Source organism: Empidonax traillii, unplaced genomic scaffold (genome assembly GCF_003031625.1).
Source record: "Empidonax traillii isolate 1590-97213 ecotype Southwest subspecies unplaced genomic scaffold, ASM303162v1 scaffold69:size3087049, whole genome shotgun sequence".
In the NCBI taxonomy this organism is placed as follows: Eukaryota; Metazoa; Chordata; class Aves; order Passeriformes; family Tyrannidae; genus Empidonax; species Empidonax traillii.
In genome coordinates, this window is record NW_020955262.1 from 1043429 (window position 1) to 1056446 (window position 13018).

General features: G+C 39.8%; 1 protein-coding gene across 1 annotated transcript in view; it reads left to right on the forward strand.

Moving 5' to 3' along the window:
- Positions 1-5972, forward strand: part of PTPRC (protein tyrosine phosphatase, receptor type C) — a 59153-nt gene extending 53181 nt beyond the window's left edge. The window contains exons 24-31 of the mRNA XM_027880406.1: positions 211-360; positions 795-885; positions 1194-1327; positions 2192-2326; positions 2631-2753; positions 3331-3509; positions 4183-4318; positions 5087-5972. Coding sequence (XP_027736207.1) covers positions 211-360; positions 795-885; positions 1194-1327; positions 2192-2326; positions 2631-2753; positions 3331-3509; positions 4183-4318; positions 5087-5359 — 1221 coding nt within the window. The 3' untranslated portion in view covers positions 5360-5972. The remainder of the gene's footprint in view (positions 1-210; positions 361-794; positions 886-1193; positions 1328-2191; positions 2327-2630; positions 2754-3330; positions 3510-4182; positions 4319-5086) is intronic.
- Positions 5973-13018: the final 7046 nt, after the last annotated feature.

Here is a 13018-nt window from a genome sequence, read left to right on the forward strand (position 1 = left end):
TTAAACTTATTTAAGTATTTTGCAGTTTGAATACCTGTATTTAATACTTGTATTTAATGCCTATTTAATGTTAATGCTTAATATTATTAACACTGATGATATCAGGGGACTAATAGTTCCACAATGGTTTTAAAAAGTGATCTGATTTATTTTTTTTTTTTTTACTCCTTAATAACTTTATGTTTAAACTCTTCAAATGGGAAACACCAGTCACAGTACATCCTTATTCATCAAGCGCTCGTGGAATACAATCAGTATGGAGAAACAGAGGTCAGTCTCTCAGAGCTGCATTCCTACCTTAACAATCTCAAAAGAAAAGACCATCCCAGTGATCCTTCTCTGCTGGAGGCAGAATTTCAGGTAAATAAGCATTATAGTCTGGCTGACCTTACTTCCCACTTCTGTTAGAAAGCGCCTTGCACAATAGTCATGAGATAGAGATACTGTATGTAATAGATCGCTTTGGTGCTATTTTATTTCTCTGGAACAGAAAGAATTTCTTTGCCTTCATGAAAAAAAAACCCTGTACATTAGGAAATTTTATTTCTGCTTTTGGTGTTGGTATTTTTAAGAAATTTGGAGATCACAGAATAATTACTTGTGTTTGCGTGCATGATGTCCTGTGCTATAGTACACGGTGTAGCAGGTATTGTTAAACTGCAGTTGAGATGTGCCCAGAGTTTAAAGAATTAAAGTAAGGAGTGAGATGAAGGCTGGGTGTGAGTGTTGAGGGGAGGCAATGATCTCAGGAACTATTTTATTCAAGCATAATGCCAAACATACTCTTTCTTTAGCGATTACCTTCCTATAAGGGGTGGCGGACGCAGAATAGTGGGAATCGTGAGGAAAATAGAAGCAAAAATAGGAATGCCAACATAATTCCATGTAAGTATTTCCATGAACCTTCCTTTATTTTAGCTGTTATCTTCTATAAGAACAAATTACCTTTTAGAGTGGTATTTGATTAGTTTTCTCAACACTGTAAAACTATGACACTTCTCATCATGTTTTTAAAAAAAGAGAGATGAGGTTTTGACCTGTGAATTATTTGGAGTGTTTATTTTAAACGAGGTGACCTTTGTTCTGCAGTCTGTTGTGAAAGGACTGGCCTTTCCCTATCCCCCCCACCCCGCCCCACTAATGCCACACCCGAGGGGCTGCGTGCTGTGAGGGTGACACTTTGTCTCATGCAGATGACTTCAACCGAGTGCCGATCAGGCACGAAGACGAATGCAACAAGGAGGGTGAACATGATTCGGATGATTCCTCGGATGAGGACAGCGACTGTGAGGAATCAAGCAAATACATCAATGCTTCCTTCATAACTGTATGTATTTAGAGGATCCACTATAAGTATTTCACGAGCTTTCAGCTAAAACAATATTCTAGCTTGAGCTCTTACCCTCTTGTTGGCTTCAAAATAGAATAGGAATTACTTGAATAAGGGAAAAGGTCTGGCAAATACATCTGTGTCCAAAACCACTAGTAGTCTTCAGACTGGCCTCATGATAACTTGTATTTCTATTAGTGGGCATCTGCCTACAAGCTGAACCATATCAATATTTTCCCTGTTAGTGAAATATAAGTATAGTTATTCCCATATACCTAATCCTATTAGTTAGAATTGGAGGCATCATTTTTTTGGTATCATTATATACCCAAAGAAGGAGAGCAGATATTGGTCACTGATGAAGTAATGGATTTTAATGGAATTACTAGCAAAGTTCAATTTATCCGAATGCTTTGAAATTCTGCACAGTTAGGATACCTGTTCAAGGTGAATGTATCTGTATTTTTAGGTTGCTCACTGTGAACCGACTGGTGCACCAACTTTGTGTGGTATAAACACAATTTCTTAGTGGCAAAACTGAATGTCTGTCTAGAATTGAATGTTTTAGCCCTTAAAAATTTGCTTTGCAGAAAATGGCAGGGTGAGGTCTCACCCACTGCAGCATCAGTATACCTTGTTGTCAGTCTGTAAGTGATATTCTTGTTAGGAGGATTGATTTTAATGTCATTTGAACAGTAGAATTCCTGTAAGACCACTGCATACTGTGACAGGCCTATTTTCCCTCTAAACAAAATGATTCATTAGTTTATTTCACTGGGTATTCCTCAAATGACAATAAGTTCTATTGTTTGACAATCGCATTTCAAACGAATTCAAGAAAATAACAAAATTCTTTTGTAGGGTTACTGGGGTTCGAAAGCCATGATTGCAACGCAGGGACCACTGCAGGAAACTATTTCTGACTTCTGGCAAATGGTGTTCCAAAGAAAAGTCAAAGTCATTGTTATGCTGACAGAGCTGAAAGAAGGAGATCAGGTGGGGGCATCGTTTGCACAGTGACATCTGTGCGAAGAAAACACTGCACTGCACTCTCTCATTCCCTTGCTGCAGTTAAGCACGTTTCATAGGATGAGGAATCTGTATTTCCAATACAATTTGTTCTATTATTTACCTACTTAGTTTACTTTCTAGTGAATTTTTGAGGTAAGAGCCCACAATACTATACTTTAAAATACAATGAAACTCCTACTACTTTAAAGTCAGTACATTCTATAAGTGCATGTGGAAGTAAAAGGAGATCTGAATGGTAATCGCTGACTTGTACTTTTATCCGTTTTAGGAGCTCTGTGTGCAATACTGGGGAGAAGAAAAACAAACACATGATGGCATAGAAGTTCAAATGACAGATGTCAACCGTTGCCCAAGCTATACCATACGGGCATTTGATGTTACACATCTGAAGGTAGAAGTTTCTTTGCAAATTCCAAAGGAAGTTTTAAAGGAAGTTTTAAATTTGAAAACAAATTTATAAACTTAGCCTGAAGAAAGAGAAGGGACAGTTTCTACTACAGTTACCTCGTGCTCTACGAAATGGAATTTTTTTTCACAGAATCACAGGATATTCTGAGTTGGAGGGGACCTACAAGAATCATCAAGTCCAGCTCTTAAATGCATGGCCCCTACAGGGATCAAAACCACAACCCTGACATTATTAGCACCATGCTCTAACCAGATGAGCTAATCTCAAGTGTCTCTTCCAGACCAGAAGTTAATTATGACAAACGCTATAAATTGGCTCAAGTTTCCTATTTAGTGAGTTGCTGAGGTGGTGGTAGTGGAGTCTGAAGAGATCAGCTGTATTTTGTATTTTGAGCAAAGCTTGGATGTTTACCTACCTCATATTCAGGAGGTAGAACTCACATTATTCTGCAGTTCCTCAGGAATATAATTCTTCCTTTCTAAATAAGCAGAAGTAGAGGTATTATGTGAATCTTTATTTTAACTTGAACATTGACATCATCTCCACTGCTGTTTTTCAGACAAAAGAAACACAGAAGGTGTATCAGTATCAGTACCATAAGTGGAGTGGCTTTGACATTCCAGAAACCCCCAAAGACTTAGTCAACATGATTGAGAAAATGAAACAAAAAATTCCAGCCAGACAAGTCACCGAGGACAACAGGAGAACCCGCAGTGTCCCACTCCTTGTCCACTGCCGGTGGGTCTAAATGCAGCACTTACATTCAACTAGCTCAAAGTTCTGCATAGACGTAGTAACCACAGTTCTAGGATGCCCACCTTTTTCCACAAGTCTTTCCGTGTGTCTGGAGACTCAGCTCCCCCCAGAAGATTCCTTGAGTTGCTCAAGCTTGACCTTTTGGATTGTAGTGAAGAAAAGCAAGCACACTTCCCCTGGGCAAGCACAGGTGCAGAATAGGTGGTAAGAGCTGAGTGCTCTTGGCTGGCACACCTATTTTCTGGTCAAATGCTAGGTCAGGGTGCATTGTAGCATACACTAATGAAGATCCAGAAGAGTTTTAAGGTTCATTTCTTGCTCCAGTACATAAGTCTGCTTTTTTAGGTTCATTTCTAGGAGTACAATTGCATACCATCTAAACCGAAAGATAGTCCTGCTAACAATAGTTGAGACTGTAAGTCTGAAATTTTGAATTTCTCTCTTCCCCTTAAGTGGCACTTGAGATGCAGGTAGCCTCTAGATAAACTATATACACATAATACACATATACTTAACTGTGACAACTTCAGTCCAGTAAAAAATGCCTTGGAAATGTAATTCATTATGAAGGCTTTAAAATATATCTAACATTAAGTCGGAAGACTTGCTGATTTTACATTGTAAATTTACATGTACATTTTGCATTGTCTTCTAGTGATGGATCACAGCAGACTGGTGTATTTTGTGCTTTAATGACCCTCCTGGAAAGTGCAGAAACAGAGGAAGTAATAGATGTTTTCCAAGTAGTAAAAGCTCTTCGTCGCACCAGGCTGGGAATGGTCTCCACCTTTGTAAGTAAATGTTATGAATTAACAGAAAAAATTATGAGATTACTTACCATGGTCACGAATATCCTCATAACCTTATGCATAATTGCTATATATGGAACACTCATTCTAATCAGAACATTCACAGCCACTCACCACTATTTGGGCATTGGCCCTTACTGATAGGAATGTGAGATGTCCAGAGCTGCAATTCTGTAACACCTTTGGGAAAGGTTCCATAGTGTAAAACTGTAAATTGCATAAACTGCTGTTCCTGCAGTTGCTTTAGGGACGTACATGCAGTGTCCCTGGAGTTCTGCAGTCAGCAGGCTCGCTCCACTGCCCAGGCCACTGACTGTTTGCTTTCAACCACTCCAGAGGAACTGTCTCTGTGGCCCACACTGTGCATTTGCTAACAAACCAGACCTAAGTGTCATCAATTTGGAGCACCTTATTAGGTGATTTTCCTAAACTGTTTACACTATGTGTTGTTCACAACTTAGGTACTCTAAAAACCATATTTTTGGTACTTCATCAACCAAGAGGGTACCAAGTGACAACTTGGAATGTCCAAGGCAGGCAGTTTCAGAGACGTTACATACACATGAAATCAGAGCAAACCACAGGAGCAACACTCTGTACGCCAAAAAATGTGCAGGCTGCTTCATATGCAGTCTAGCATGTCCAACTACAGTCTGTATTTCTAAAATTCAAGGAAACAGAGAAATAATGGGTTTATTCTTGGGCTCTGAGCATTCCAGTCACACTAACTTTCTTCTCTTTATCTTTAAGGACCATTACCAATTTCTGTATGACACCATTGCCAGTACCTACCCTGCACAGAATGGACAAATAAAGAAGAACAGCCGGCAGGAAGATAAAGTTGAATTTTGCAGTGAAGTAGGCAAAACAGATCAGGAAACTGATTTGATCACTATTGATCTTACCCCACCAACACCAGAGGAAAATGAGCCACCTGAAATATGTGATGATTCTAAGGCTGCAGATAGCACTAAGGGAACAGAAAATTCTACAAATGGCCCCACAACTCCAGTTCTAACTTAGGGCTATACTGAAAAAAAGAAACAATGCTTTTTCAAGTGCAAAAAGTCTTAAGCAAAATAAGAAATATAAGATTTCTTCCTCTTCCCACTTTTTTTTTTTTTTTTAAATTTGAAAATGTTTAGTTATATCATTTTTTTCAAAGGTACAAATTTAAAGGAATACTTGAAACCTGTAAAGAGTGACAAAGAACTGTGGAAGCTTAATTTGTGCATGAATTTTCATTTAGTACTTCTTCAGAAACTTTTTCACAATTTTTATACTTTTTTTTTTAAAAATATGTACAGTGTAATACTATGCTGAGCAGTGGGAAGGAAATTATTTTACTTCTGTAACAGGGAGAAAAGCAACTCAGAACAAGATTAGTGTGTTGCAAGAACAGATCTGTCCTCAAAACTAGTAGCAAGTAAGTTAACCTACTTGGTAAGCAAATATTCCAGCATTTCAGGAGTGCTGACCACGCTCTGCATTAATAATACTCTGTGGGACTTGCAGGACTTTGACAAAGACTTTTAGAAGCTTATTGTTTACATCATGTGGCAATTCCAAGGAATTTAGACCTACAAGGAATCTTACTCCTCCCATGTCAAAGCAGAATAGAAATTTTTGCATTTTTCCAACTGTCCGCAAGGTGTCCTTGTTGCTCCACATATTTTTAATCTGATATCCCAATGTTAGACTCCTATAAGAGCCTGGAGATCAGTATTTGAATCATTGCAACAGTTCTGATAGAACACACATTCTGTTTACTCCTAGAGCTTAAAATACTGCGTGCTTGCACATCTATTTCTTATGCTTACTTTTATTTAAAGGGACTACTCCCATGTATGCATCCAAACTCTTTGCAGAATTGGAAAATACTTTGATACGTTTCCTCAAAACCTTGTAGATTTTAATTGGTATAGGATTTTTTTTTTCATAATGAGATTTTGTATGTTACAGTTGTGATATTTTTACTATTTCTTGCTGAATTTTAGCCTACTGTTTTTACAACAAATAAAAAAGTTAATAGTTGACAAGATGGAAATTATTTTGTTCTCTAGATGTCTTCAAACTGATCATTTGCTTCTAAATGCACAAAATCTTGTGTTGTCCCATACAGGAATAAAATTTACAAATTTCAGTAGGAAAACACAGCATTTAATCCTTATGAAACTGTGTGTATGCCCAGGTAAGTGTCATGACTCTCATAACAGAGGAAAGAAACTTCATTTTTCCTTTTGCTTGAAGCCATTAAAGGAACAGTCATGCAACAGATTCAGGGCTCCTAGCTTATCACTGCTTGTTCCTAATTTCTCATTACAAAACATAATTGAAAATACTCAGAGAGCCGCCTAAACAACGTGTACAAGTCACACTTGGTTAAAACACTAATTGAATTGTGCTGTTACTCTAGATCAAATATTTCATTCACAATTATGAGCTCAGACAAGTGCTTCCTGGCAGCCTTGCTTGAATAAGTGGCAGCAAGCAGACACAGAGGCAGAGGGATTCCCCTTGGCTGTCAGCTGAACTGCCTTTTCAGCTCGAGTCGTGTTAGGTGATAAACCAACAAAGCTGAGGGGGTTATCTGTGGAGGAAAAACTCTAATGACTACATGGGAAGAAAATCTGAAAAATATTGTAGGCCCAAAATCTGTTGGCTAGTTTTAGAAGAACATGTCAAAATTGCAAATTTAGCATTACTTGAAGATGGATGGATAAAGAGCCTTGGAAGCAGATTGGCTCACTGCCATTCACTGCATGACACAAAACAATTAATTTGTTTTCCTTCTTTTAAGATTTGGCCGCTGTAAAACCTCTCTAGCTAGTTGAGGTAGTAAAATAAAGAGGCAAGTGCTGCTACCTATGGTAAATATGTGGACACAGAGACTAGTCACACTTTTAGGAATAACTTAAAATGTTTCCCAAATCAAAAATTACACAAAAATTTTCATTTTGTGTTAAATCTGAGGCACTCATACATGTCAATTCCTTAAAAATTGGTTCTTGTGGTTTTTAAGCTCCTGCAGCACCCCATGGTAAAAATTTTGGGGAATTTTGTTTTGCTTAAATTATTTTCTAGAATGATTTCGATGTTCTTTTCATGGCATATTTAAAAAAAAAAAAAAAAAGCCAGGTTAACTCTTGATTTGTGCATGTATTTTGAAAGAAAAAGCCCTATCTTAAATTTTGCTTCATTAGTAGCGTAATCAGAGAAACAGAGCTTTACACTGTAACTGCTCAAATGTGCCTAATGTGAACCACTTGCAGTAAAGTTCCTTACACTCAAAAGGAGATAAACTGAGCTCTCAGCTTTTAATTATTTTCAAATTAAAGAACACTTTGTACTATTCAATCTCATTACATTCCTGTATGACAGTTGAGAGAGCGTGTCTTGACACAGCTCAGAAGTTCTCATTGCTTCTAGGAATTCTCTATGTGTGTCAGGATTGTCCTTTGGATTCCAAAAATCCACGAGGTGGTGACACAGAGCTTGTAGAAGGTGGTCCTTGTGCTGGATGCTCCACAGTCACTAGGCTTAATTTCAGGTTCCCCAGGAACACAGTGAAGCATTTTACAGGTGAGTCACAAAGCCCGAGCTAATAAGTTTTGCTGGGAATTGCTCTGGCTCTGTCAGGGCAAGAACACTTTTGTAGCACACTGGAGACCTGGCGTAGCCTAAAAGCTGAGAAACAAACACTCAAAATGAAAAATATTTGTTTCCTCAAGCAGATCTAAGTTACACAAAGACTGCTAACCACTGCCTCAAGCTGAATGAGCTGCTGGTGGAGAGTGGTTTATAATCTGAAGTCCAGGATAAAAATAACTAAGCAACAGACGAGCTGGGAGAGGAGTTTGAGCAACAAATGAAGGTAATCAAGTGTTTATGTGACCAAAGGGACTGGATTTCTCCAACAATTTTCTGTTTGGAAGCTGACATAAAAAAGGGTATGGAAAGGTGACAGTGGGGTCTGGTGTGGGAAGATGTCTGCAAAAGATTCTGCTCGCTCAGATAACTGCAGTGGAAAACGACTGTGGAAAACTTTTGTTTAGTTTTTGTTTCATTTTTTCCTGTTTCTTGTGCTCTATAATGAACAAGAGATTAAAGACTAAAATCTTTTTCAGAGTGTACATTATGATGCAGCACAAAACTAGGCCAGCACACAGAGCCCTGCTGGTCAGGGATGCCCTTCCAGGAGGTGGTAAAAACCCTGCTGCCCTCCCACACCTCAGCTTCCACCGCTGCATTTGGGCTCCTGTGGGGTATGTTTGTGCCTGCTCCTTTTCCCACCCGTTTGTGCAGCCAGTGCAAGTCTGAGGCACGTGCAGTGCTGAAGACAGGAGTTACAAAGAGAAGCAAAACCCCACCATCATGAGCTGTTTGTTTGTGTGAGATAGCTAAGAAAGTAGAGAGTAGTGGCTCCAGACAGGTGTTTCATTAGGTTGGAAGTTGTGTCCTTTATTTAACATTCCTCAGAAAAACTCTCCAGTAGCAATGCTTATCTCTTTGACAAGGTGTCTTGCTTTTGCAAAGGCTCAGGGTTTTTTGACATTGTACATTCTGCAGATTGCCTCTAAAAGTACATCAGAAATTCTCTGAGGGCTCTACACAGATGTACCACAGTTATTTTTCCATACATAAAGCAACTGTTTGCCAAGAACCAACGTGCTGTGTTTTAGACCAGGGAAAACTAAAACAGAAGAAAAAAAAATCAGTTATAGGATACAGAACATATTTGTATAGAGCAGCTATACTTCAGAAACAACTTCTGAAGAATAGAATCCAGCCATTTGAAAGGTACAGCAACAGAAAAAAGTTTTATACAATGCTTTCTAAGTCAATCTGTCTTTTCAATGCAAAAGAAAGAAAGGTGGTGACTACAAAAGTACTGAGAAAGTGAGTGCTCAGAGATCTTTCTAGGTATAAAAAAGTTATTTAGGAAGGATACTCAGTACAAGTTATTGTAAAATAATAATCTCATTGTTTTAACCTTACATAATTATGTCCTCAGACTCAGGATTGCCAGCATCAGCAATGTATAATGTTACTGATTTTTTTTTAAAATTAACATAACAAACCTTTTTCAGAGGAATAGGCAGATAACTATTTACGGCTGGGCTGCCTCTTGAATCCCACATCTGCACAGTGCCATGGCTGGCAGTGCTAATGTAGTCGTAAGTGTGACTGACAGACACACAGAGGAAAAAATAGAACGAGGTTTACATTGGATCAGTTTTAGCACTCAGAATCGAAGTTTTGGTTTTGGAGATGAACCCTCACGATAGGCTGACCTTACCTGGCAGTGAGCTGAGAGCCAGAGCTCACACCTATCCACGCTTGGGGTGGACCATTTGTATTTTCAGAGCCTCCCGGCAGGCTGTGCTGAAACCCTTCAAATGCCTTTTGCTCTCTTCCGAGCCTCCTGCAGTACATCCAGCTTGCTCCATTTCAGTAACGTGGAGCCATTTGAGGTAATGAAGATGGCATTTGTTTATGCAGCACTGCAGAGTCTGTGCCTGTCCGAGACCAAGCACTAGCTGCGGCTCAGAGTGTGTACGTGCCTCTGAGGGTGTGCGCGTGGATCCTGCAGAGCCCCAAGTGTGAGATGACGTTCCGAGCCAGAAATTGAGGAGCTGTTGATTGGGCAGCTGCTCGGCTTTAAGAAAGAAAAAGAGGAGAAATAGGGTTGGCATGGTGGGCCTGTACTAACTTTTTTTGTGGGGCAGTGCAGCTGATGGGCTTTATAATAGTGGTTTTCAGAAATGAATTTGCAAAAACATAAGCCACAGGTGAGGTACAGGAGACTGCATGCCTGCACGGTGCTCGTGTTGTCACAGATTAAATCAATGCTGGCATCAGTGGCTGCTAAATAAGTATTTGTCAGCTCTCCTGATGTTGCAATAGAAGTCAATGTGTGTGTTCTTCAACTGCAGAGAAAAATGGTAAAAAAATGACAATAGAAAGTTACCACTGGAAAACAGTGTTTTTGCCAAATGTAGACATTTGGCAAGAAGTGTCAATTTTGAATTTTTTTTCTTGAAAAAAAGAATAATGAATAATTTTAATCCTATTTTACTAATGTTAATGTCATTTTGAGAATAATAGTATCTTGTTCTAAGTTTAGTACTGTACTTTCTTTTACTCCTGCTATTTTCTGAAATGCTTAATACTTATTATTTTTAATATATCATTGTGTCGTTGAAACCACTTCAACACTAAAACAGTTCAGTATCGTTAAGTGTTTCCTTTCTCTACTCTGCTTTCTTAATATAATTTCTATTTAGCAATAAAATGAAATTCTGACTTCATATATTGATTTAGCATAAATAAAATTCTCACAGAACAGGAATTCAATTTCTTAAATGGCATTAATAAATTATTCCATAAAGAGTTATGTCTCCTTCCCGAGAGAGCAAGGCATTTCCACTATCAAATAGGGCCTTGCCCTGCTCCAGTCACAGTGCAGGGCAGGCAAGGCTCACAGCCAACCCCTTTGCAGACAGCCTTGCAGACATTTCCACAGTCCAGTTACTTGAAGTCTCCGACTTTTCCTTCTGTAGCTCTTGCTTCAGCTACTGAATTGTGACCTCTTCTTATTTGAATATTTTTATCAGCTTTTTAGGTTTTCTCCTTATTTGGAAGCTCTAGCATTTAATTGATTTGAAGAGCTATCTGTTTCTCACAAGAGCCTTCATCTCCTAGCCCAGCCCTATCCCCATCCTCCCTTCCTTTTTTCCCCCCATCCCAGGTGCCAGGAAGCAGCAAGAGCCAGCTGCCCTGCCAGGTAAGCAGAGCCCAGCTCAGGAGCAAAGCAGGGGAGGCACAACACCTGCACGGGCAGTGTCCCACTGTGTTCAAACAGGCTGAGCACAGCAGGCTGTGACAGTAACCAACCTCAGACAGCAGTCTGACAGACAGCAGGCAAGCGCAAAGGGATGACACAGCTCTGAGGCCAAGGATTCATGATGGTGAGTCAGGCTCAGCCAAGAGCATGGCCAGCTGCAGGTAGACCTACAGCTCAGCAAGTCTAGGCAGGGCTCCTTACCTTACTGCCTCTCCTTTCCTGGCCTGTGACAAGATACAAGTTTCAGTTACATCTTCTTTTCTCACGGTCTTGGACTCCCCTTTGGCATTGCTGGCTGTGTAAAGGGACTGTGCCACCTGGCATTGTGGAGGTTGATTGCTTGTCATCGCATGGGATTTGTCGGAGCTTGTGGCATGCTGACTCATGAAGACCTCATACCAGGTTGGTGAGCTAAGGGATGTCAGCGTGGCCTCTCAGCAGCGGTGCTGTTGTATCACAGTGCACAATTCCATGGGCCCTGCTTTATTGCTTCTGAAGAGTGATGATATTTGAGGTCTTGTATATTCAGCTGGCAAGAAAACTATTGAATCTTGTAAAATCAATGCCATGGGTGCCAAAGTAATATTAGGACTAAAACTCAAAACTTTATTGAGAAAAAGTATCAGTTTGTGCAGAATTTGGAGTTAAGAGTTAAATGTATAGAGATGTGAAAAAAGCTGAGTTTTATTGGCTTGCAGATAGGATGCTCGTGTATATTTTCTTTCAAGGCCCATTTCCATTCTGAGAGCTAAATCTGCATCTTAAGTGAATCCTCCCATTGTCTGGTCAGCTGAGGTTTTATTTTGAAAGTTCATCTTAGATAAGATAGGAAAAAAATAGCCACAAGCCAGATATTTTGTTCTTTACATTTCCATCTTGCAGGAACAACTTTCTGATGGTATTTTTTGAGAACCACAGCTTCAAGCTTGCTAATTTTGAATTCCTAATTCAGTATTCCTAAAGTGGTGAATTGTGCATTGCTGCACAGAAATGTATTAACAAGAACTTAATCTCGTTTTCTGGTCTCCTGTTGGAGCAAAAAGCTGTATAATGTACAGTATATTTGGTGATGTTTTCTGAGGGAGCTGTTTCCCTCTTCTTTCTTTTTAAGAGATGAGAGAGTTGAGATACCAGTTACTTCTTTTTGTGCTCAAACAAGGAGAAAAAGGTTCCTTGTCCCAACATATGTGTGTATCCAGGCAGCATCACAACTCATGACAGGCTACAGTACAAGCAAATGGTTAAGTTTTGGCTATAGTAATTTTTTGGTCTTAAGCTGGTTTGAGTGTTAAAGGCCTTGAAGCGTTTAAAGGCCGCTGTTCTCGTCCAACGCTTAGGTGAGAGGCGCAGCCATGAACTGACGACGTGTGAAATGGAGATCTCAGCCCTGGTCACACGGGAAGAGTCTGTCCTGCTGTCAAGGCAATAGTTCTGCAAATTAGGCTGCTTGCCATACATCCAACTGGACAAAATGAGTGTAGCTTGGTTTCAAGGATCTCAGGGCCCCTTTACCGGGGTTTGTGTACTTGTAAATGTTGTCGTTGGCACAGACACTCTGCAGCCTTCCTGTAGGTGCCTTTTCGTAGTGAGGAGCTTCCTTAAGCCCAAACAGAGCAGGCATGAGGCCAGCAGCAGTGCCAGCTGCATGGCAGGAGGCAGTGCTGGAGAAAGAGTAAGGCAACTTGAACTGAGATGGTCCCACACTCATAAAGAAACGCTCAGGAGTCACCAAATGAATACTATCAGCAGCCATTTCAATCTCCTCTCCCTTTTCTACTCCAGTGTTTCGATGGAGCAGGTGGGTATGGCTTTCCTTTTATTAATGGACTTTTTGT